This window comes from Centruroides sculpturatus, unplaced genomic scaffold, assembly GCF_000671375.1.
Source record: "Centruroides sculpturatus isolate CEXI.00-Female unplaced genomic scaffold, Cexi_2.0 scaffold1330, whole genome shotgun sequence".
NCBI lineage: Eukaryota > Metazoa > Arthropoda > Arachnida > Scorpiones > Buthidae > Centruroides > Centruroides sculpturatus.
Genome location: NW_019385593.1, coordinates 52886 through 78636, shown reverse-complemented (window position 1 = coordinate 78636; position 25751 = coordinate 52886). Strand labels below are relative to the sequence as shown.

The 25751-nt window shown below is 27.9% G+C and overlaps 2 protein-coding genes across 2 annotated transcripts in view; both read right to left on the bottom strand.

Annotated features, from left to right (window-relative positions):
- The window catches only part of LOC111640407 (protein FAM122A-like), a 75111-nt gene extending 62500 nt beyond the window's left edge, over positions 1-12611 (bottom strand). Inside the window, exon 1 of the mRNA XM_023386420.1 lies at positions 12274-12611. The gene's annotated coding sequence lies outside the window, so the exon portion shown is untranslated. The remainder of the gene's footprint in view (positions 1-12273) is intronic.
- A 2088-nt stretch (positions 12612-14699) lies between these two features.
- The window catches only part of LOC111640406, a 38029-nt gene continuing 26977 nt past the window's right edge, over positions 14700-25751 (bottom strand). Inside the window, exon 4 of the mRNA XM_023386419.1 lies at positions 14700-23987. Coding sequence (XP_023242187.1) covers positions 14793-23987 — 9195 coding nt within the window. The 3' untranslated portion in view covers positions 14700-14792. The remainder of the gene's footprint in view (positions 23988-25751) is intronic.

The window sequence follows — 25751 nt, the reverse complement described above, 5'->3', positions numbered from 1 at the left end:
GATGTGCTGGAATCAATAATTGAAATTATTGTTAAATGCTATATGACATTGTTACTTACAATGCACTGTATCTTGGTGATGTTTTGTAAATGTTTTTCCATTATGTAATAAAAGGTTGGTGGCACTGTTGACCCCTCGGGGAGCTGTTTGAAATGGTGACCTTGTTTCACTCTCCCCTTTTCAGCGCTGATCTTCCGTGAGTCAAGACAGTGTAATCTTTGTGTATTCTTTGTTTCTTTGTTACATAACCAGTTATACAAGTCCAACCAGTTTTTACTAATCTCTGACAAGTAACATCCGGTCTAACAATTACTTGCTACTATCCAAATGAAAATTGTCATTCAATGTTTAATAAATTAACAAGCAATTATTTATTGTGGCATCATCACAATGCCAAGCTGCAATTTTTAATTTATTTAATTTAAAATATATGCTCTCCACCTCACATTAGTACTGTAGGGTCTTGCCCCTGTAAATCATACTTTTCCGTTAGCAACAGAGTCATGTCAGCCATCTAACTCACTCCTTTCAGTGGAAAATTTTTGAATTGAAATAATGTGATTTCCAGATTGCATTGGAAGTTCATATATATTTAATTGGGGCCTCCTACCTCTAAGTTTTCCACATCTGGTCTTGAATTTCATTTATCTAACACTGTTCTCAAGATTAAGGAAAGTTGTTGTTGTTTAAGTTATGGCAATGTAACACTTGGGCAATCTGCCCAGGGGGATGCCTTCTGGGAGGTCTTTTTAAGGGAAACTGGCCCCTATTTAGGTGTTACAGATGTGGAGAAAACCCGGAAAACTCCACGTGGCCAGTCTGTCTGAGTGAGGCACGAATCCACGACCGAACTCCCAGTGTTCAGGGAACAAAGACCGCTTGGCCACTGATGGGCCGATTAAGGAAAGACAGACAGACAATAGTAGTAATTTATAGCTCTACAATTTTTTCAAATTGCAGGCCAATAAGAGCACTGAACAGTAGACTAAACTATGATCTAACTGAATTATTCATTCACTTAAGAACTCAGTATCTTATTTTTTTACATAACTACAGTGGTACCTCAGGATACGAAATTAATTTGTTTCGAAACTGAGATTGTATCATGAAAATGTCGTAAGGTGGATCATCTTTTCCCATACGATTACATGTAAAACCAAATAATTCGTTCCAACGCGAAAAACATACTTAAATTAAAGCCAAGTAATACATTTAAAAAAATAACTGTAGTAAGAAAAACAAATGAAAAATGCAAACTAATGTAACGTCGTATGGTGAGTTTTTGTTCGTATCGTGGAGCAAAAATATGTTCGAATTTCATGTCGTATCCTGAAAATTTCGTATGCTGGGGCGTTCGTAACCTGAGGTACCACTGTATACAGAATCACTTTTCTAGCCTTTGACTTAAGCTAAAAATACAATTTGGTCCTCCAAACTGAAAAAATTGACCAGTCTGATTCATATCAACATTGTTTATTGTATTGTATTTATATAAATAATGCATCAATGTTGAGTCAAATGGTAAGCCTAGGCCTATTAAGAGTAGGGGGAATATTTGTCTAATGCCTGGCACGAACTAGTCAATGCTACCACCTACCACATGTCAGATGAAATTTATGTAGTCCTGTGACTGTTTTCCTTTAATGACATCACAATATCATGTCTTATGATATCACTCATGACATAGTTCTAACGAATCAATGAATATTTCCTCTACCCCTCTATGAGCTATTGCTTGGAAGAGTTTGTTTACAAAATGATGAAAATCAGTGATTGCAATGTGTTGCTTATAGCTTTGTTCTACCTCTTGTGTACTTTTTATTGGCAATAAATTAAGTAAAAAGCAATATATATATTACTAAAGATATTTTATTTTATAGTCACTATAATTTAATGTAATAGTTATGATGTTTTTATACACATAAATATTCATTAAAAAACTTTTTGACTTGAAATTGCAGCTTGTAGCTGAAACAAGTAACAAAGTAAAGAAGTATAAAATATTCATTGATTTGTTAGAACTATGTCATGAGTGATATCATAAGACATGACATTGTGATATCATTGAACGAAAACAGTCACAGGACTACATAAATTTCATATAACAAACATTTCACTGTGTGAGTATCTCATGATTGTTGCACAAAAAATCCAACATGTTGGATCCAAGAGTTGAAGGGACTGCCTACTTTCTGTTGAAGGATATGAAGTAGTAATGCCAAACTGAGATCATACCTATTTAATTTGATGTTGAATCCAACAAGTCTGCTACGATATCAACTGATTCATGCTTAGCCTAACAGAGCAAAACCTTAGAAAATAAAAAATTAACAAGTTATGTAAAAAAGCACATTCCAGATCAAAAAGATAGAAGACATTATACTCAAACATTTTACATTAAAAAATCCTTTCTAAAAATGAAGTTTAAAATGCAATTAAATTTGTTTATATGAGAAATTTTAAAATTCAGTAAGTTTAGATGTTATCATTTCTTAACTAACAGTTGGTTATCAATATCAGCTCATGAATTCAGTCAACTGTATAGTCATTTATAATATTGATAAGTAGAAAATCAAAAGTGGTGGTTTTTGGGTCTTAAGCAACAAATATTCTTAGTACAACAGTCCTTGAAAAGGAGGATAGAATGTGACTCATTTTGTTACTCTTGACTGTGTCCTGAACTATGATTACAGTAGAGCGTCAATTATCCGAAAGAATTCCAGTCGGCAAATTTAAATTTTCGCCAGTGCTGTGGCGCTGCAATCTTTGGCTATGTTTTGGGCTACTCAAATATTTTACATTTTTGATACTAAATTAACTTCCAAAGTATAATTTTTTATTGTTTTTATATTTTTCAATATATTTATTTTGTTCGTACAAAATAAAAAAATAATTTTTAACGATACAATAGTCTTCGTTAGGCTTAACATCCACGAAAATTCAACGCAAAGTGATACGCAACGGAGAAAAATTTCAACATGGGATAAATTAATATATTTTTTCGTACACAATCAGTTATCCGAAATATCAATTTTCTGAACAATCCCTAATTGATTTGAATAATCGACACTCTACTGTATTTGTTTGCTAAATCTGTAGTTGAGTGCACTTCTTTCGAACACACAGCCTCTTGGAAATCCTCCATATCGAATCAGACTACCTACAAATGCAACTGCTTGTGCATGAACAATAATTAGTGACCATAGTGATTTCTGTGTCTATCCATAAGACACAGTGGTGTCAGAATCCTGATGTGGCATTATGAAGTGGTGTGGAAACATAGGGGGCACTTGCGCATTGTCACATTTATTCTATATAGCTACTGCATAAATTTATTATTTTCATTAGTATCTAATTAAATTTTGCTTATGAAAATTTGTATAATTTTTACATAAAAACTGAAGTTTTACTTTGTATAACTATACACTATACTGTATAGTGTTTCACTAACAATTTAATGGAACATATAAACTGTAAAAATGTTTGAACTATGTAATTTATTTATGAGGGCTAATATCTAGGATAATTTTTTTTATAGAGCTAACTAATAGCAACAATGTAGCAACCAAGGAACGTATTTCACTATATTTTCTGAATGCACCTGTCAATCATCAGTGAGATGGGCTACTGTGCAGGCATGTGCTTCCCTTTGTTGTGATGTGAAATGGACTAGTTGAAAAAGTAATGTATTTATTTGCATGGAGTTTTGCTGGAAACTTGGTAAGATGGTTATCANTTTGTTCGAATTTAATTCGAACATAAAATTCGAATATTGGTTCGATTATAGAACAATTGTAAACATTCCAGAAACGTTGAAAATAGTTCGTTTGACTTGACGTGAACAGGAGACGTTCAGAAATCGAATCGGGACCAGGTCTCTAATTAGACTGGAAACGGGGGACCTAATTCTTGCATTCTGTGAAAATGGGTAAGATTGGCTATAATGTAATTATCTTAATCTTCACTATCGTTACTTTTTAAAAACCCAGCGAAGCGGGTCCTTGCAGCTAGATTCTAGATTAGTTAGAAAAACAGTCTTTTATATATATAAAAAAAACTATATTACATACAAATAAAAACCCAGCAAAGTGGGTCCTTGCAGCTAGTTACAAATAAACGTAGAATGTCTTAATGGAACCAAAATTAAAAATATACAGTGTGTGTCCATATTCATGTCAAGGCTTCTCATAAAAATGTGAAATTTTAAAAAATCACCAAAATAGTCTCAAATGTTTTTCTACATATGCCTAAACACTTATTTAACAATTTATAATTAATAAAAGTCTAAAGAACCAATAAACATTTCCTCTACCCCTCTATGAACTATTGCTCAAAAGAATTTGTTTACAAAATGACAAAAAGTTATGTTTAATAATAAATAACATTTTAGACTGATATTTCAGAAGATAGCTATTAATGAAAGTGTGATAAGTTAAGAACAAAGCATGCAACAGAGTGTTCATCACACACAGCACACAAAGTCATAAGTGGTCTTATTAATTAATGCTCACTGCGCAACCAAAGATGTATATGACACACCATCACTTGGGTGAATGCAGTGAGCAATAACTAATGTATTTTGTTTAATGTACATAAATTTCATGACTCACTGCAAAACATGAATCCATGAATACAGCTCCTACAAATATGGAGAGCTGACTCTACACGAAAGAAACTATTTAAATACTTTCAAATCAAACAGTTTCTCCTCAGACAAGCTTCAAAAAATTGAATGCTATTACTGTAAATATTATCTTATGCTATGATATAGATGTTATTGCTAACAGAATAATAGTATGTTATAAATGATATATTAATGAAGTTCTTAACATTTGAAATACTAGCAGATATGCCTGGCACTGCCTAGGTAAAAAACAACAAAAAACATTAAAATGAAAACCATATTAAGAGTTTGTTATTTTAGCATACTATTGTTATGTTTATCACAAAGTGTTAAATAAATTATAAGAAAAAAGAAAATGTAACAAACAGAATGAAAACAACAAAAATCTACTTTGAAGGATAAAAACAAATTTATTTTATTTAAATTCATATAACAAAAATAAAAACAAAGGTTTCCACTTGGCACCCTGGAAAACTTGAGTACTGTATTTACTTGCATATAAGACGAATTGTGACTTTAAAGATCAAAATAAAGAAAATTAGATTTATTAATACAACTGTAATTTTATTTTGTTTAATCACAAATAAAATATAAAATGCATGTAAATGCACACATTGTCCTGCAAAAATTATTGGCATTTTAAACTTTAAAGAAAACTCTTGTAAAATCGACATAATTTGTATATGTAAAGCTGGACAATAGGGAACCTTTTTTTGCCAATTCTTAACAGTCGAATCCACTCTCCGTGGATTACACTTATGAGTTTCTCCAAATTCTTATTTCCGAATAATCATCTGTTTTTATGTGGGAATGAATTAAAACTTATAATCAGGCTCCTGTGTAATTTTGGAATTCAATTCAAAAGCTTTGCTTTTCCTATTGCTATTCATCTTTACTCCTGACAATACACAAGAATGATTGGAACAACACAGATAAAATACCTTTGTTTTTAATTAAACACCAGAGGGTGAACATCTGGTAAAAAATGCGAATACACAGTTTACAAAAATTATTGCAAAAATGCAAAAAATCCTTTGCTCGCACGTATAGGACGACCTAGGTTTTTGAAGCATTGAAAAATGAATAAAAACCTTGTCTTGTATGTGAATAAATATGGTATGTGTTTTGGGCATGCTAAAAATGCAATACTCAGATGGTATTGCATTGTGCAATTTCATTGGTCAGATAGACAGGAATAGATGTTGTCAACAGAAAATAATCACTAACTTCCACTTGTATGAAAAGATAATTAAAGAAATTAATTTTTTCTAATGTTAACTCTAATGTACAGCACCATTCATAGCCAAATATAAAATGGTGATTGTCAAACCAATCAAATTTCATGATAAATGGACCAAACATTTAAACTTGACTCCCTTGAAAAACCCCCAAAAACATATTTTGTGCTCATTGGTAACTTTGGGCACATTGCCTGATAAAGGGACTTTAATACAGCTGGATAAGCAAACCAACAACACAGTCTCTTTCATTTAAAATGGACAATGCCATTGGTTTGCTTTTCCAGCTGTATTAATTAAAGCTGCTTTACTAGTAAAAATACCCTTTGTATTAAGTAATTTTCTTACTTAAATGACACCATCTCACTGGTCAGATAGAAAGGGCATGTTGTGGACAGAGGGTTGAATTTGACTAAAAGTAGGCATTGACCTCCTCATGGATGAAAGGATGGTCTCTGAAGGTTTCATTGCATTTGCCGTCTTTAAAAATTGCCATGTTATGAGAATCCGTGTTATATGAAACAAAGAACTAGTGCGAAAAGGGGGTTAGGTTCCAAAAATTAAAAAACATTCTGTTAAATCCTCATTTAAATCAGATTTATTATTCATTTTTTTCATAGGTAAAATACTTATTTATTATTTAAGTAAATATTTTACCAGAGGATTATTCATCCTATATGATGACCTCAGCATGAGCATCATCAACTGGTAACAGGTTTTGGGTGCGTTCGTTAATAGTAGTCACTCTGCAACAGGAGTTCACTGCTGTTTGTAGGCATTCAGGAACGACGGTGAAAGAAAGATGGCAGCGCCCGCACTATTGATAGTATCGTGATGGAGGAATCTATAATTCTAAAATGAGCTTTTAGAGGCAAAAGAAGGGTCCCAATTGTAAAATATAACCATTAAATGGATTATTTGTTGAAAGAGCATTCAAAGTAGCCACAAAAACAATTAGAATGCTCGCGCAGAGTTATGAGGAAGTATAAAAGAACACACCCTTTATTACATTTCATGTTGTACGAGGGTTTTACCCAATTCCCAAACCGTGTTAGAGTGAACCCATGCTATAAAACTACCATGTTATACGGGAGATGTTCCCAATTCTCAAACCGTGTTAGAGTGAATCCGTGCTATAGAAGTGCCGTGTTATACAGGGGTTACCTGTATTAGATATTCAAAATGTAATATACAAAAATTTATTATTGTTTGTATAATATGGCAAATTTAAATAATGAAAAAAAAACAACTAAATTCATACTACAAGTAATTAATAATAGCATGTAACAGAGGAAAAAGAATGGAATTAATAATTAAGTAGATAACTTACACAAGAAAATTTATATTGCAATAAATTTGACTGTGTAATAATAATCTGATCAAATGACAGAATATATTTCAGTATATATATATATATTTTTCTAAAATACATTTTGACCTTGTTATTTAAATCATAAAACTTAATAAAAATTCTAATATTCTTTTTGAAAAGGGAATTCCATCATCAGTAATATAAATCTGAACTTTTTGGTAAAAAAATCTGGGTTAGATATTTTTCAGTTTAACTGGCAAGTTACATCTTTCTGATTCTTCCAAGATTTATTTATAATACACTTTGATCCAATATTTGTACATAAACAACTTTTTAAATTATGTTTACATAAAAGGAAAAAAATCATGCTTCCTAGTAGAAAATAAACAAACACTTTTCCTGGTCTAAATAATCAAATCTAGAATGATTATTTTTTTTATCTCTTTTCAATCAATGCATGACTAGAATTTACACTTCTCACATATCTAATTTTCATAAACTCATCTTAATTTTTTAATTTCTAAACTTTTACAACTGAATATTCAGATTATTATCTAATCATTTATGAAAGTAATGTGAATAAATTAGTCTTATTGATTACATATCAAAAGTACTGTTAAAAATGAATATTTTCATAATTGAAAAATAACCTTAATTAAATAATTTTTAATTATTTAATTATTATTATTAAATTATTAATAAATTTGTATTAATTTTATCTTTTTAAATTAATTTAAAATTTATATATGTGGATTCTACTGTGTACAGTGGGTGATTGGTTAATGAACATAATCTGTTCCAAGACTTTGTTCGCTATCCGAATTGTTTGTTAACCGATTATCGATTTACCATAGGTTTCTATGGAAATTTGATTAATTCGTTCTGGAGACCCCAAAAAAATAAAAAATATATACTTTCTTACTATGTTTATTCATATATAATAATAAAAATATATATATACACGGTCTTGCATTTTTATTAGTCATGTTTTTTCCATTTGTGGGGGTTAAAGAATCTGTCCAATGTCGATCCAATGCTTTTCTGTCTTCATGATTTTTCAGAAGTAATTAATAGCATTTTAATTATAGAGATCCCTAGGCCTATTAACTTCAACCTGGTTCGGATGCCATTTTAAGATTGTTTTTCTGACATCCTACCACTTCTTCAAAAGATCTTTAGTAGCAGATATCAGCATAAATCCACATTTTCAGAATAAAACATAAAAGAATTGTTTCTGTCAGAAATATTAAAGGCTGGAATTACAAGGAAGAGTTTCAAAGTTCGGGGGAATATTATCTGATCAGTATAATACTGGGTAGAACGTCTCCTGCGCTCTGAAAAGTTTTGAATTGTTGCCTGAAGACAAAGGAAGACTAATCAGTATTCATTATTTTACGTCACTTCTTCTTGCGTTTGTTCAGAGAAGTGTTCGTTATCCGATCATAAAAATCTTTCGCGAAAGTGTTTGTTATCTGATTTGTTCGTTAACCGATCACCCACTGTAATTGAAAAATTTAAATTACACAATAGAATCCACTTATTATAATTTTGGGACTTACCTATATTGAGAATGATAACCAACCAATAACACAGTGAACAATAAAACTCAGGAAACATCTAACTTGTATTTTATGATGCATTAGCTATGCCAGGTAGAAATTGTTCTTTTTCTTGAACATTTCACATTTTGAAACTTGATGATCATTTTTCATTATTATCCTAATATGTTTGTTAGTACACAGATCAAAGACAAAAGTCTTTAATTTTCACAATGACAATTTACATAAATTAACAAAATTGCACAAAAAACAAATTTTAAAATTAAGTTGGCAGGTATGGATGTTTACACTTAAAACACAAAGATTTAAGTAAAAGAAAATGAAAATTTATTTAAAATAAAAGAAAGAAAGAAAGAAAGATAATTACAAATAAGCAATTATTTATTGTGACATTAAAAATTGCAGCTTGGCTTTGTGACAATTATATTTTTAATTTATTTAATTTAAAATATATGCTCTCCACCTTATAGTACTGTAGTGTCTTGTCCCTGTACATCATACTTTTCCTTTAACAGTAGAATCGTTCAGGTCATCTAGCTAACACCTTTTAGGGGAAAATTTTTGAACTGAAATAACCATGACTTCCAGTTTGCATTGGAAGATTCCCACATTTGGTTGCGTCCTTCATCTAACTCCGTTCTCAAGATTAAGGAAAGACAGACAAACAGACAATAGTGGGAATTTATAGGTCTACAATTTTTTTCAAATTGCAGCCCAATATCTGCTTATTTGACAAGGTGTTCAAACAGACTTCTGTCACACATGATGCATTGGTTAATTCACTGGAAGAAACTTTGCTTACCACTGATTAACATTTCAGTAGTAGTTTGACTGATTGCAAATGTAATTTTTCCTTTTAGCTCATCTATGTTCTGAGGTGTTTCATCATGTAACAAGTTTTTTTTTTTACATATCAATGGTGTTTTCTTCAGTTGTAGTTTCCAGTGGCCAGATTGGGGATTTTTGTGGATGCTTCTATTGTTTGAATTTTTGTAACAATTTTGACATCACAGAATGAGTACAGCAACATCAAATTTGGGTACTGGGTATGAAAGGCTTTGGTTGTTTGTTTTAAACTTCTATTTCCACGATAATTATTTACAAAAAAAACCCACCTTTTCAATTGCATAATTCACCATATTTATCATGTGTGACATGGTGCAGACATTGTGACAGAAACTACTGTCAAAAACTCAACCTATGTCATCTGTCATTTCATACGCTACAAATAAACAATTCTATTGTACAAAAGGAAATACAAGCAGTTCCTGTATGCAAGAAAATTTGCATATTTAAATAGAATTTTTCTTTGACCAAAGATTTCCTTGTTTGATAAAAACTTTTTGGCTCTTGGCCAATAAAAGGCCAACAGCTGAATAATTTTAAAAATTTCTATCTGGCATAGCTAATGCATCATAAGATAGGAGGAAGACATTTCTTAGCTTTTGCTAAAAAATGTTTAGTGAGTGAATAAAACCAGAATTTAAAAAAATTCTGGTTTTATTGACTGGCTTTGAAAGAATGTGTTAAAATAATTAAAAAAAAAAAACTATCTGTTTCCTGTATTTGCTTCATGATTGGTTGTTTCACAGTTTCATACCAGGATCGGAATTATCACTTGATTCCCTAATCAAGCAAAATTCTTATCCTGGTATAATAAGTTTGGTATTACTGCAGATGATGATGGCCATTAATGAAACTGCAAAACTATCTATTTCAGATTTATTAATTATAATCATCATCCTCAATCAAAGTAGTACCGTGTCTTCTGTTTTTTACTGCAATACTGTTTTTAACTAGCATATAGCTGAAGAAAGAAATGCTAACAATTTAAACTATTGTACTGTGAGGAAGTGCTTGACACTTATTATACTGATTAAGACTAATAGCAACTCAGTGTTATCAGCCACATACTGAAACTGATAGCATGAAAACACAGCTTTAAAATACCTATTTGCTTAAAGATAACCATTACTGAAGCTTGGAATACAATATCATTAAGTGAAATTTTAAAAATGTGTATTTTAACTTATTGTATATATTTTGAGATTTACTTGTTCTTGTAACATTAAGCAACTGATAACAATATATGTGATCACAATAAGAAAATGCATTGCTATATGTGATTTTATACAATCAATTGTAACTAGAATTTCTTAAATGTCACATAATATTTTATCAATATATTATTATTATTATTGTTTTAATTTATGATAAAAAAAATATTAACAATTTAAATTTTATCATATTCTTATAAAACTTCTGAAACTGATCTGAATGTGATAAAATTATATTTTAAACTAAATTAAAATTTATTAAATATATCTAAATTTTAGTATAAAAATTCATTAACTGAAGTAAATTTAAAATATTCTTTCAAATTATAATTATGTAACAATTCTGCAATAAATCTGTAATACCTGTGATAGTTTAAAATAATATTTAAAACCTACGCTATAAATTAAATTTATACTAAAAAGTTTTCAAAACTAGGCACCACATTGATAAATAAATAAATCATACTACTGCTTATTTCAGGTAATACTTATAATAAAAGTAAAATATCTGACCATCTTCAACTTATTTACTAATAAAACTTAAAAGTGATACAGAATATATACAAGTGAAAGTTTTGTTTGAAAAAAAACTCAAATTAAAATATGCAGAATAATTAGAACAGAAAATAAAAATTTTCACTGAATTTTCATCTTTAAAATACAATCATAATAAAAATAAGATGCCAAAGGAAAAATAATTATTATGAATTCATTGAAATAATCAATTCTTATATGAATTTAATCGGTCAATATGTGTATTTTAGTAGTGTTAATAAAAATATCAGAATGAAGATTAATAATTATTAAAAAATTTACCAAAAACTATTTTAAATTCGACAAAATAGCCTATTTTGTCGAATTTAAATCACCAAACGCGAACTGAATTATATAATCCGAAGTTACTATTTTCATTCATTTGATAATTTGTTAAGAAGAAAAACAAATATTCTTATATATTTTTCTTTTTGCACAAACTCTGTAATACGAAAACAATTAAAAGATTTTAATTAGAATATTGATTGCAAATTATATCAACAACATATTCTTGAAAAGTTAGTTGTTAAAAATTTCTGTTTTTTTTTTAATATGAAAAAGTTGTTTAAACTTTTAGCTAGTAAAATGATTAAAGTATTCACCTTTCATTGTATTTCAATTAAAAAATATTGTGTAACATTCGAAAACGATTTTCAAAATTGTGTCTAATTTCATTAAATCCTTGTTTAAAATCCGATTTAACGCTATTAAAACTTACCATAGATCGAAATTTCCATACAAAATTTTAATTAATTAATAAAGTGTTTCTTGTATCGTAACTACATAGGTGATTTGTAATGAAGTTTTCAGTTCCATTAAAAAAAATATATAGATCAATCTAAGCATAAGTTTATACGTGAGACGTTAATTAGAACTTCTTTGATAAAACCGGCCGAAAAATTAATGTTTTGCGATAATTTATAATAAAAAAATATATATAAATAAATACCTAAAGTGCAAAACGTCGAGTTCAGTAGATCTCAACTCACTATTGAGTAGGAGTTAGGCCTGTCGATGTTAAGCCTTATTATTATTCTACTACTGAAAATCCAATAATTCGTCATAACAAAGCAAAAATATATTTCTGTACAATTAAAAAATCGTTTTATTAGTTTTATTCTACGGTCGAAACCACTCGTTTCTCTTTTAATGTCGAATGAATGAACTTATATCAGAAGCCTTTAAAAAGCGCCAATCCATTTTGTTTATCGTGAAAAATGTATAGTTTTATTTTTTTAGAAAAGTTCAATTTTCTCCATTTCATTTTTTAATTTTATAGTTTAATGCGTAATAAAATAATATAGAAGTTAAAGTGTATTTAACTGTTGAAACATTGTTATCGATATCTATTGTTAATCATACACGCCGGTTTTTTTCTTAAACTAGTAACACGCTGTTTTCGAAATATACATAATAAAAATAAAATTATTTTTTTAATGTTAAAATCATGGTTTTTTCATACAAATTAACGAATTTATACATATTCTTATAGTACGTTATATAACTTATTGCATATTGTATGTGTATTTTGTGAAGAATTTTATCTACATTATATTAACATATGTACTGTACTGTACGTACTGTATGTCTATACAATACATATCTCTGTTGCTTATGTAATTACACAGTTCTTTCGTATATAGATATATGAAACTGTATTTTTTACATTAAATGTAGCGTTACAACATAAGATTTTAATTTTCATTGTGCCATGATAAAAATATTAAAAAAAATTTAGATCTACTTACTATATTCTTGTGTATAAAAACATCATTTATATACTAACCTAAAATTTGATTGGTTTCTTTGTAACAATATTGTCTGTTAAATGACACTTTGAATTCTTCTATAAATAATTTTCAAATTAATGTAAAAAATATTCTGGATTCAAATTTTAGAGTTTTGAATCATGTTTAACCATACAAAATAAATTTTTTTGCAGTCTATTGACATTTTCTGTTGTATCTTCACAATAAATTAATTACATGCTTTTATTTTCATTAAGAAATAGCATAAAGTACTATTACCATATTTCAAAATGAAAACATTCACTTAAATCTAATGATATTTACATACTTGATTAATAAACAATTTTAGTTTAAACCAATCTTATGTTGTACTTACAGAAAAAATGTTTTAATTTTAACAGGTATAAAAATATTTTCTAAGGAAGTGACTGTTTTCAGACATGCTTAAAATACAGAATAATCGGGCTGCTTATGTCCAATTTTGAGAGATTAAAGTGGGGAAAGCTTTTTGAATTTACGTGTATTTTTACATTGTAGGATATTTATTAGTACAGTACATCAATTAACTTTTCAATTTATTAGAACTACTAACATTTTATCATTAAATTTTAGCAAATGCACAAGTTAAGATAAAACAATAATCTATTAATGCATTACTGTACCATGGTATATATAAATAAATCTATTTGATAAACCACCGACATTTTAGATGAAATCAACTCCATAATCTGTTTGTGCCAACAAAAACTAACTTTATAATTCATTTATCTATATGTAGTATTTCAAAATGCTATTCACTTTTCCTTATAACATGTAATACAATATGTCCTAAAACATCTCCAGTGCACTAGTGAGAGATGTTTTAAGACATATTAAATAAAATGAACTACAAATTAGTATCTATTAAATCAGAGTACTGATTAATCCAAACTAAGATATTAATTCAAATCCTTAATACAAAAAATATTTTTAAAGATAATGTAATTTTTAAACTAAATTTAAATGTTCAAAACATTGCTACTCTCTCAGTTTATAATAATAAAAATATTCTTCTAAAATTTTTAATATTTGTCTATTATATTTAATCTAGATCACAGACAAATCTTTTTTTTTTAGAATGTCTTAGATAAAATATAACTAGTCTAAAAATTAACAATTTTTTAAACAGTGACAAATAATATCAATAAGCCATATAATTTTATAGTTAATTTAATGTATAAAATCAAAAATAAAATATAGTAATATTAAAAAAAATCATTCTTAGTAAATTTTCAATAATTTATTACCAAATTCTGATTTTAATTTTAAAAGAAATTAATGTTTTTATGCTTTACTTTTTAAACTTTTACAATCTCAGTTAAATTTTATAAGTATATGTCAAATTAGAAAATTTTTTAATTTTTATATTCTAATGAATTATTGTTAAAAATTTTATGATTAAATTAGTATTTTAAATAAATAAATAAATNGAGACAAAACTTAAGTCTATAAATTTTTAATAAATCTTTCTGTACACTATACATTCAAAATAACAATTTTGTACATGTAGAAATTAAATAATTAAATATTATTAATTATTTTATTAGTTAAACAATTTTTAAATATTGTATATATTATACTTTCCAAATTTTTTGATTTAAAACAGAATATTCATTAACATTTTGTAATTTAAAAATTTTGTTTCTTTAATAAATTAATTTTTAAACTAGTTATAAACTAATTATTTTTCTGTTTTATCCTTATTTTTCTCCATCATACTTTTAGATTTAGAATTTTGATGTTTAAATGTGGCAAAAGAAACACTTGCAGAAAGTTTTTGCATCTTTGGTTTGTTTGATGTAGAAATAGAACCTGATATCACATATTGTTTATTACATCTAGAAGCTGTAATTGGTACTTCTAAGTCTGTTTGATTTAAACTAGTTTTATCTTTATTTCCTGATTTATCCGCCAATATAATAACTTTCTTGTCATTTATATCACAATTATCTAATATATTTTCTGCTCTATTTTTTCTTTCTGTTTCAGAAAACTTTTGATTATCAACTTTTCCACTTTGATTTATTTGATTCAATTTATGTTTTTCAGTTACACTACTCCTAAGAAATGTAAATCTATTTGGATATTTTAACTCTGTTTTACATTTTATAGCCTCACTTTTTGTAATATGAATATTTTTATCCACAATTGTATTCTGTTGTAAATTATATGAAACTGAATCAGCATAAACTAGTGAATCACTTTCTGGAAATTGAAGTCCATAATTTTTTTGGTATATATCAAGACTGTCATTTAAACAAGTTTCAGATATAAGAACTTCAGGATCTTTAAATGTTGAGATCTTTACATCAGTAGCTGGACTATCAATCATCTTTCCTGCCATGTTTACAGTAGAATCTTGTTTTGCAAAATTTTGTTTCTGTTGTTTTGGTGAATCCAATCCAGCAAAAATTGATTCATTTTCAGAGAAAACTTTTGATTCTTTAGGTGAACTCTCTTTTCTAATTATTCTTTTCTGTCCAAAATTAAATGAATCTAGAAATTTTTGGCAATTACTAATCCTTGATGGTTCATCATCAGAAAAATGTAATCTTTGACTTTTCTGATGAATTTCTGTATTCTTTGGTTTTATAAACTTATCATTTATATGACCAGCTATAATAGAATCATGATGAACATCCAGGCTGTCTTTTAATTGACTCTCAAATTGAATACTATCAGTTTCAGGAATTAAAGTTTGTTTTTCCAAACCAGAATTATCAATTTTATAATGATTTGCTGAAGGTCTTTCTTTTTTGATTTTTCTTTGAATTGGTTGACTATTTAAATATCCAAAATTTATTGAACCTAAATGTTTTTGCTCATCAACAAGTATTGAAGGTTCATTTTCAGAAAAATGCAACCTTTTATTTTTTTGATTAAGTTCTTGACTTATTTCCCCTGTTTTTGATTTTATAATTTTTCCACTTATGTGTCCTGTTATAATTGAATCTTCATGTTGGATATCAAGACTGTCTTTTAAATGATTTTCAAATTGAATGTCACTAAAGTCATTAACTGAAGATCTTTCCATTTTCAATGTTGAATTGTTCATTTCCTGTCCTTCTTCAGAACTTAATTTCTGAATCATTTGTTTGTCTTCTTGTCTGTCTGAATTTGCAAGATTTTTCATATCAGAAATTTTTGATGATTTATTTTCAGAAAAATGCAACCTTTGATACCCTCGATAACTTTCATCTTTCTTTGATGTTGTAAGTTGCTCATTTACATGTTCAATAATGACCAAACTATCATGATTATCTTTTGGACAACTTTCAATATCAACAAATTCAGGATTAATAACTGTTGGCATTTCTATTTTCAAAGTTGATTTGTCAATCAGTTGCCCTTCTACAGATGTAGAAGGGCATTCTGTTTTGCTCATTTTTTGATTTGGCTTTTCATTTAAGGAAGTATCATTAATTGAATCCAAAATTTTTTTCCCAGCTTCAATTTGTGCTAATTCACCAGAAAAATATTTTTCTTTATTTTTCTGATAATTTTTCCCCCTTTCTGATTTTAAAAATTGTTCATATAAATATCTCATAATCATTGAACTATCATCATTTGTATTTACTGTGTCTTTCAGCTCACTTGAAATATGACTAATGTTGGAATGAATAAATGATGACATTTCATCTTGATTTAGGGGAGAAATTTCCTTTTTCAATTTGTTTTGCTTAGGTTGTTCTTGTAAATGTCTGCTCTTACATGAAACTAATGTTTCATTTTCATCTTCAATTCCTAATAATTTTTCTCTTTTTTTGGTGAAATACAATTTCTGATCCCTTTGATAAATGTCACTTGTCCCAGATTTTAAAAATTGCTCATTTAAGTAGCCTCTAAATGATTTTCCACAATGAGAATCAAAACTTTCAGAATGAATATCATGTACAGGTACACTAGTAATTTTTGATATGTCTGTTTCTGAAACAGAATGTTTTGAAATTTTTAATCTTTTTTCTTTCAATTCTTTTATAAATATTCTTACAACATCCATAAATAAATCAGTCATAGTTTTATCAGTTGAATCTAGATAATCTTTTCTATCACTTGCTTCAAATAATTGTTGAAGAAAATCAGCAAATCTACAAAAAAGTCTCTCATTCTCTAGAGATGGTAACAGAGCTTCATCTGAAATTCTTTCCTGTTTTTCAAAGTTTTTTGTTATCTGATTTTTATAAGTTTCTCCCTTATTATAAATAATTTGTCCATATTTAGGATTATGTTGAATTACCTTTCGAGCAATGGATAACAGTTTTCTAACATTTTGTTTTGAAGACATTAATTCACTTTTTGAAATAGAAGAAACTGAATCAGATTGATAAACAGAAGAACTTTGAGCAAAAGAATCAATAAATTGTTTTTCTTCTAAATGTTCGTCTTGTTGATCAGTTATGAATTTTGCAAATAAAGTTATAAGTATTTTTAACTGTGATTCTTCTAATGATAAATCTTCATCCAATGCATTAGGAAGATTTAAAGTTACAGTTAAAAACTTTTTAACCAAAACATAAACATTTGTAAAACTATTCAAGAAAGTCTGAATGTCTTCACTATTTTCTAATGTATCAGATCTCATGATTATTGTTTGTGTAAGCATAATTGTTAATATATTTAACTCTCTTTCATTCAAGATTAATTGTGATTTATTTTCATCAGCAAATGAATTTCTTGCATTTTGAATTAAAATATTTCTAATACATGCTTTGAAATCTTTTGTTCTTTCACTTGAAAATTTAATTTCTCTACTATCAGTGATTTCATTTTTTGTTCCTATCACAATTGGAATGTTAGAGTCTTTGACTAATTTATTTCCTTCTTCAGTGAATCTGTCTCTTTCTTGTTTATATTTTCCAGAAGAATTGTATATTGATTCTTTTTCAGTAACTTGATTTTTTTGAAAAACTCTATAATCAGTTTCTTTTTTTTCATTCACAGGAAAAGAGTCTATTTTTGATTTTAATTGACAAACTGCATCACTAGTAAACTGTGTTTTGGAAATTATGCCAAGGTCAATTTTTTCTTTTCCAACTTCAGAAGTAAAATCATTATCTCTAGACAAAAATGATGCAGCATTTTTAGATTTAGGAAAATTGCCAAGATCAATATCTTGCTGATCTTTGAATTTCATATCTTCAAATGGATTTAAACTTTTTCTGGTGTAAAACTGTATTTTATTTATATTTACTGCTGGTTGAGATATTTTAGGAGAAGGAGGAGGAAAAGAACCAACATCAATATTTCTGTATCTTCCATAAACTATATCACTTTCTCTTAACTGAAAAGGGTTTTTGCTTTCTCTTACATAATAATGTGAAAAATTAAGTCCAAGAGACGGTTCTAAACTATCATGTGAATGGCTTGAAAATGTCGTTTTGCTAGTTGAGGGTATATCTAATTGTTGATGGCTGTCAGAAGAGTGTTTTGATGATATTTTAGTTTCAATTTTTTCAAATTGATTAATCTCAGGTTGTTTTGGAAACAAAATATTTTCTTTCTTAATCAATTCCTGTTGAAGGCTTGAATCAATTTGAATGCTTTCTTTTATTGATTCTGTGACAGATATATGCATTTCTTCAGTATCAGTGACTTTTGAATCTTGTTTTATTCCATCTTTACTTTGATAAGCTGGAATTTGACTAACAGTTGAATAGGAAATCTTATCTTTATCATAACTTCTGAATTTTAGCTCATCTTTGATTTCAGACATATCAATATCTGGATGTTTTATTTGCTTATCAATTATTATATCTATCTCAGTAATCTTTTCATCAGGAATCTGATATACCTGATTAACATTAGTATCAGAAATTATTTTATCTGTACTTAAAGAATCAAAATCTAACATTTGTATCTCCTGTTTTCTTTGTTTATCAGTAGTTATATCCTCTATTTTTTTCTTCATTTCAGAAACATGATTTATTTGACTAATAGCAGTGTCAGAATAGCTCTTTATTTTTCTGAAATTTTGAGATTTATCAATGGATTTATCAACAATTTTATCTACTTCTATGATTTTTTCTGAAGGAATTTGCTGTATTTGATTAATAGAAGAAGCAGGATATTTTTCAATATCTTGGAAAGTTTCAATTTTTTCCTGTTTAACTTTATCAACAACTGAGTCTATTACTTTGATTTCTTCTTCAGGAATTTGGTATTTTTGACTGACAGCAGTATCTGAAACCTTTTCTATATCTGAAGAAGTTCTAATTTTGTATTCTGGTTTATCAATTATTGAATCAGCAATTTTGATTTGTTCTGTAGAAACTTTGTCTATTTGACTAACAATAGTATCAGAATCTTTTATTTCCTCTTTAGAAATGCTGATTTCATGTTTTTGACTTGGTCTATCCACAATTGTGTCTGTTACTATAACTTCCTCAATTCCAGGATAAAATACATCTTTTGCCACTTCAATATCCTCAGAAATAAAAAGGTCATCAACAGAAGTTTTTTGAGATTGTGCAAAATCCTTAGAAATTTCTTGTTGTATGATATGTTTAAAAGTATTTATATCATGAATAGAATTTAAAATTTTTCTTCCCTCTTTCTCTTTTAACATTTGTAAAATTTTAGAGTAAGTTTTTTGAATATTTATATTTGATTTATCATCTATCAATTCATTAAATAAAAATCTCATATTGCGTTCAAAAATAGCTAAATTTTCATCAAGGCTATAAGCTATATCAGTGGAAAAATCTGAATCTGGTTCCTGCATGATCTTGTCTTCAGAAAATCTAACTTGTTTAGATCCAGATGTGTGTATTTGTTTTATTGTAATAGTTTCTTCAGATTTAGTTTTTATCTGTTCATTAACATCTAGTTGTTGCTCATTTGAGGGACACCTTTCATCTGTTTCAATTATTGATTCAGGAAGAATTTTAGGCAATTCATCTGGTTGTGAGATATAAATAGGAACCATTTCTTCTGTTTTATCTAATCTAGTATGTGGTTCATATATACCTGTTGACTGAGGTAAATCTGCAAATTCCTCTGGTGGTTGGATGACATTATTAATATCTACGTTTTTTGACAATTTTCTAGAATTATATGAAATCCTACTTGTACGTGATCTGCATTCAGGTTCTTCAAGATTACCAGTCTCTGATTTTGCCATGTCAGCTGATGGAGATAGAGCATCTTCAGTAGTGTTTTTCAGTCCAAAAATACAGAGAGGTAATTTTAAAACTATATTTGAATAATTAGACAATTCTATACAATTTGATTCAGTGGATGAAATTATATAAGAAGGATTAGAACATTCAGTATAAATAATTCTTGGAGTTGATATTTGTGATGAGGTGCTAGTTTGTGACGAAGTATGAATATTTTGATCTAATTTATCAGAAGTTAAATAAGACAAGTTTTTTGTGGAATTCTGAGGATAACCAGTAGAAGTAGCATTATTTTGTGATGCATTAGTGAATTTATGGTGTGTCCTATCATGGGAATTATGTACAGTATAAGTATTTTGTTGATCTTGATCTGGCAAAACATTTGGAATTGTTGATAAGCATCCTCTTGTAATATCAGATCTCTGAATTCTGGAAAAATTATGATTAATTTGTGCTGGATAATTTTCTTGAGACAAAAAGATTTGTTGCTTTGTATTTTGGGGTATTTGCTGGGGTATTTTGGAGTATTTGGTAGATTCTTGTTGAGGTAAAGAATATTTTCTTGGGGAAAAAGACGAACTACTACTTTCTTGTGGAACTTGCATTCTAGAAAGTTTATGATGCATACATTTAGGTGTTTTTTTGGCAGTTAAAGAGGAATAATCTTTCTCATCATGTGAAGATTGCACTTTTGAAGGAGTGAATTCAGCTTTTTCAGGAGAATTTCTACTTGCAAGAGGCAAATGTTTTTCTGAATGCAAAGTGTCAAATCTATAAGATTTATGCTGGATTTTTCCAGAATCTTGAGATGATAAAAGAGAATGTTCTGAAATATCTAATTTAGAAGTTTCAGAAGTTTCAATTTGTTTAGGTTGGCTTAAATCTTTGCAAACAAAAGCAAGATGATCATTTGGAATATGCTGATTATAAAATCCATAAACTTTATCAGAAATTTGTTCAGTTTCATTTACATCTTTTGTAGCTAAATATGGATATTCTTTTGAAACTTGATGGATATGTTCACCAGTAATTTTAAAAAGATTTTGTTTACTTTGATTTATTTCTCCTACAGACAGAGGTGAACATTCTTTTTTAACTTTTGAGGAACATAATCTTGAGAATTCATATGCAGATTGTTTAGAATGATCTGAAGTTTTTAAAGCTGAAGAAATGTAGTTTTCTTTATCTGCTATTTTATAAAACTCAAATTCCATATCTTTAGAGAGAGTTTTATCTAATTGAAGATTTTCTTTGGGAAAATGCATTTTATTAATATCTGATGACAGATTTGCAGAATTTGAGCCTACATCATCCTGATATTCTATTAATGCTGCAAATGTTCTTCCTGATGTAGATGAAGTCTTGTTAATTTGTTGAGGAGATTCTGCATTATTCTGTTGTTTGTACAAATCTATACCTGTAGATAAATTTATGTTTGTACTTGTATCATTACTATTTGTAATCATAGATCCAGATGGAATTGCTTTATGTTGAATTGTATCAAATTTTTGTTTTTCTACTGTTGGATAAGTTTTGTTTACTCTAGATGGAACTGAGGATTCTACATGAGAATGCTGTGTTATAGAAGTGTCTTTAATGGCTAGAGACTCAGATCTAATTACAGGAGAATCGCCAAGATTTTTATCTAGAGCTAGACTACCTGTCATCACAGAATTTGGTTTTTGTAATGAAGATGAATTATCAAAAGATTCAATTAAAGGCTTTGTTGTATCTTTGAGTGCAGACATTGATAAATTACCATTTTTAGGTGTCTCTTCCACAACAATAGTAGCTTCTGGATGAACAGATGATGTGTTTGGTTGTTGCAAAACAGGATAAGTATTACCAACTGAAAGTGCTAGATGTAATATAGGAGTTACAAAAGGTGAATTTGGTAATTGATTCATATAGGAAACTTGTGACATATCTAATGGAAAAGCATTAGATATTGAATAATTTGGAATTTCAGGAATAAAACATGATTTAGCGGTTGACACAGGATTTATAGGTGTATTAATTAATTGTAAAGGTTTCATAGAACTGTTAGTAGTAACTGATGAGAGATTTTGATTTTGTGATGTAGACAATGATGTTGATATTTGATGTGATGCAGATGTTGTTGATATTTGATGTGATGAATCAGATAAATCTTGTGTATCTGCTCCTCCTCTAATTCTCAATGGTGGACAGAAAATCAATGGATTTATTGTTAAAAAATTTAAATATTTTTTTGATTCTGTTAATTTTGTATTTAGAGAACTGAAAATTATCGAATAGTTCAATTTAACTGAATTTTGAATTTCAATTAATGTTTTTACAAAAACTGTTTTATAAAATTGTGCATTATTTTGAAATCTATGTATAACTAATATTGTGTTTGAATCAGGGATTTTGATTTTATGTAATTGGTTAAATAAACATAATTCTTGATGAAACTGTATGTTCTGAACTAATAAATCTTTTTGTATAAAATTTAATGATTCCAATTGCTGCTTTTCAAAAGAAGAAATTGGAATATTAATTTGAAATGATTGCATTTTATAATATATTTGTAAGCTCTTATGGATTTCAATTAATGTTTCAATAATAAACAAATAATTAATTTTAAAGTTTTGTATATATGTATTTTGAATTATTTTGAATTCTTGTTTTATTAGTATGTTATGTAGTCTTCCAGATTTATATATACAGATTTGTTGTTTTCTATGGTTTAATAATGGTTCAATTTCAACAAGTCCCATATTTATATTTTGATGAGACTGATTAATAATAATAATATTTTTATTACCTAAAAATCTTCTTTTTGATATATTCAATATTAGTATCTTAAAATTCTGTATATTTTCTTTATTTTTAATATTTGTTACTTTTAGAAAACTATGTTCACTTGCATGATGTAGCATACCTACTGCTTGAATCATTACATCAGGAAGAATATTCTTACCATTAATAAAATAGTTAACATCAGGATGTATAATTATGATATTATTCTGCTCAATTTTATTTGAATGAGTGATAATCATAGTAATCTTTTCAGTTCCATCTAAGTGAAGATGTTTATTATACATTTTTCTTCCTCTTGCTTTAATATTATTTTCACAATTAAAAAGTTGTTCAATTCCATCAGGATAAATGACATTTCCATTAATTTTCTTAGCAAAAATTTTGGTGTAATTATCCATACTGGTAATTTTTGAATTAGCAACACCAATTTCTTTAGATGATTTTTGTGAAATTAATTCAAACTTTGAATTTGTATTGTTTTTTTCTAATCTACTTCTGGTTTTGATATTAGTTATGCTTTCATTATAATTATTCTTCTTCAGTTTTCTATAAATTATCTTATTTAGAAATTTTTCACATAGAAAATTTTTTCTAAGAGTATAATTTTCTATGCTTGCTTTAATTTCATTATTATTTGATTTTAAAATTTCCATGGAATCCACTGATTTAGTTAATTTCTGTACTATAGACTTATTCTTGAAAAAATTTGAAGAATTTGACATTCCTCCTTGTTTTGATTTCTTGTCATAATTTTCAGTAGATAACGCATATTCATCTTTATGTGGGCAAGAATTCATATGAACAAATAACTTTTGCTTAGCAGTTTCTCCATTTTTCAAATCAGTGGAAGAGCCCATCTTTGATGAGTAAGATATTTTTTTAAACTTATTTTTTGATGCAGAAATGTTTTCAGACTTTTTAGAAGCATCTTCATTTTCGTAAACCAATAATTCCAACTTGTTTATATTATTCTCCTAAGAAATTTAAAAAAAAACTATTTATGAGTTAAATAAAAAATATATTAATTAAATAGAATCAATAATAATAAGTATAATATTTTATGATATTTTGATATCATAAAATATCAAATATATTTGATTTTTTAAAGATATCAATTAAATATAAGTCTGATTTAAAAAAATAAGTATTATTTAAAATATAATATACAGTGTATCTGTATTCTAAATTATTTTTTTTGTAATTTTTTAAGTAGTAATAAAATCTTTTTACTTGATTTCTCTTTTATTATACAACAGACCTTAAAATTAATTCTAAAATTTGATGTAACAAATTAAAAAAATAAATAAAAACCATATATGCATATTTATGTTGCTAGGTAATGAGACTGCAGATATAAAAACAAAAAATGCAATGAAAGATAATATTGACTTCACCAATATGTCTTGTACTTTGACATTGTATATAAAAATATTATATACAATGTCAAATATACAATAGGGAGTATAGTCACATCACTTTGTAAATGCAGATGGACAGTGCAGTTGACTTCACAAAGGCTTATAGATCAGATGTATTTTGTTTGTGTTAAAATCTGGAGACCAATTGGTTTTAATAAAAGTAAGTTCATTGTTATCTTCCTTCCCCTTTTTTTGTGTTTTTTAATATACTTAACAATATTTATTATTAATAGTGTAACTGTCTACCAGAATTTGGAAAATGTAGGAGAAACTAAGACATTTACTGGTCCCAGATAATATGTTATACCACATTGTCATTGTTTTCTAATTTAGACTTGATATTTTAGTTTTAGTGTATGGGTTACATTGAGAAATTGTAAATGCAGTGCACTGCATATGTTGGTTATCCTGTTGTATTGGCAGGTTATTATATTTGTTATGTTGTTACCATGTGTTTGTAAGCTGATGAGGGGTCCTTGTACCTGAAATGCATACTTACCTAAATTTGATATGTGATTATTAAAGACCAACCCTTTTTTTTTTTTTATAAAAGTTCTGGTCCTTCTTTCAGTCGGCCTTAGTGTGATAAGCCCTGCAAATTGTTATACCCTATTTAGGTTATCTAATTCTGTCTAATTTATAGTCGTGGGCAAAAAGCATTATTTATTATTATTATTATACAATGTCTCATTAAGTTGTGGAATATTTTATGGATGCATAGTGACAAAGAAAAAGTAATGAGGATATTTTCCCCACCGTTGATCATAGGCTGTCATCTCCAGTCATTAACTTGAATTTNTTTTTTTTTTATAAAAGTTCTGGTCCTTCTTTCAGTCGGCCTTAGTGTGATAAGCCCTGCAAATTGTTATACCCTATTTAGGTTATCTAATTCTGTCTAATTTATAGTCGTGGGCAAAAAGCATTATTTATTATTATTATTATACAATGTCTCATTAAGTTGTGGAATATTTTATGGATGCATAGTGACAAAGAAAAAGTAATGAGGATATTTTCCCCACCGTTGATCATAGGCTGTCATCTCCAGTCATTAACTTGAATTTTTCACTTGCCTGGCTTCTTACAGAGCATTAAAATTTTAAAAGATACCTAGCAAAGTGTAACTTGGCAGACTCTATCTTTTGTTCCTGTAATCTTAACTGTCTAAAGGTAGTTAAATACAATCTACAATTGTACTATGGTAAATATGGGTATGACTGATTTATTTCAGAACTGGAAATCAATTGCTTGAACTTTAGCTGACCTTGGCTACTTCATAAACTAATCTATAAATTCCTTAAAAACATTTTTATTTTTTTCTTT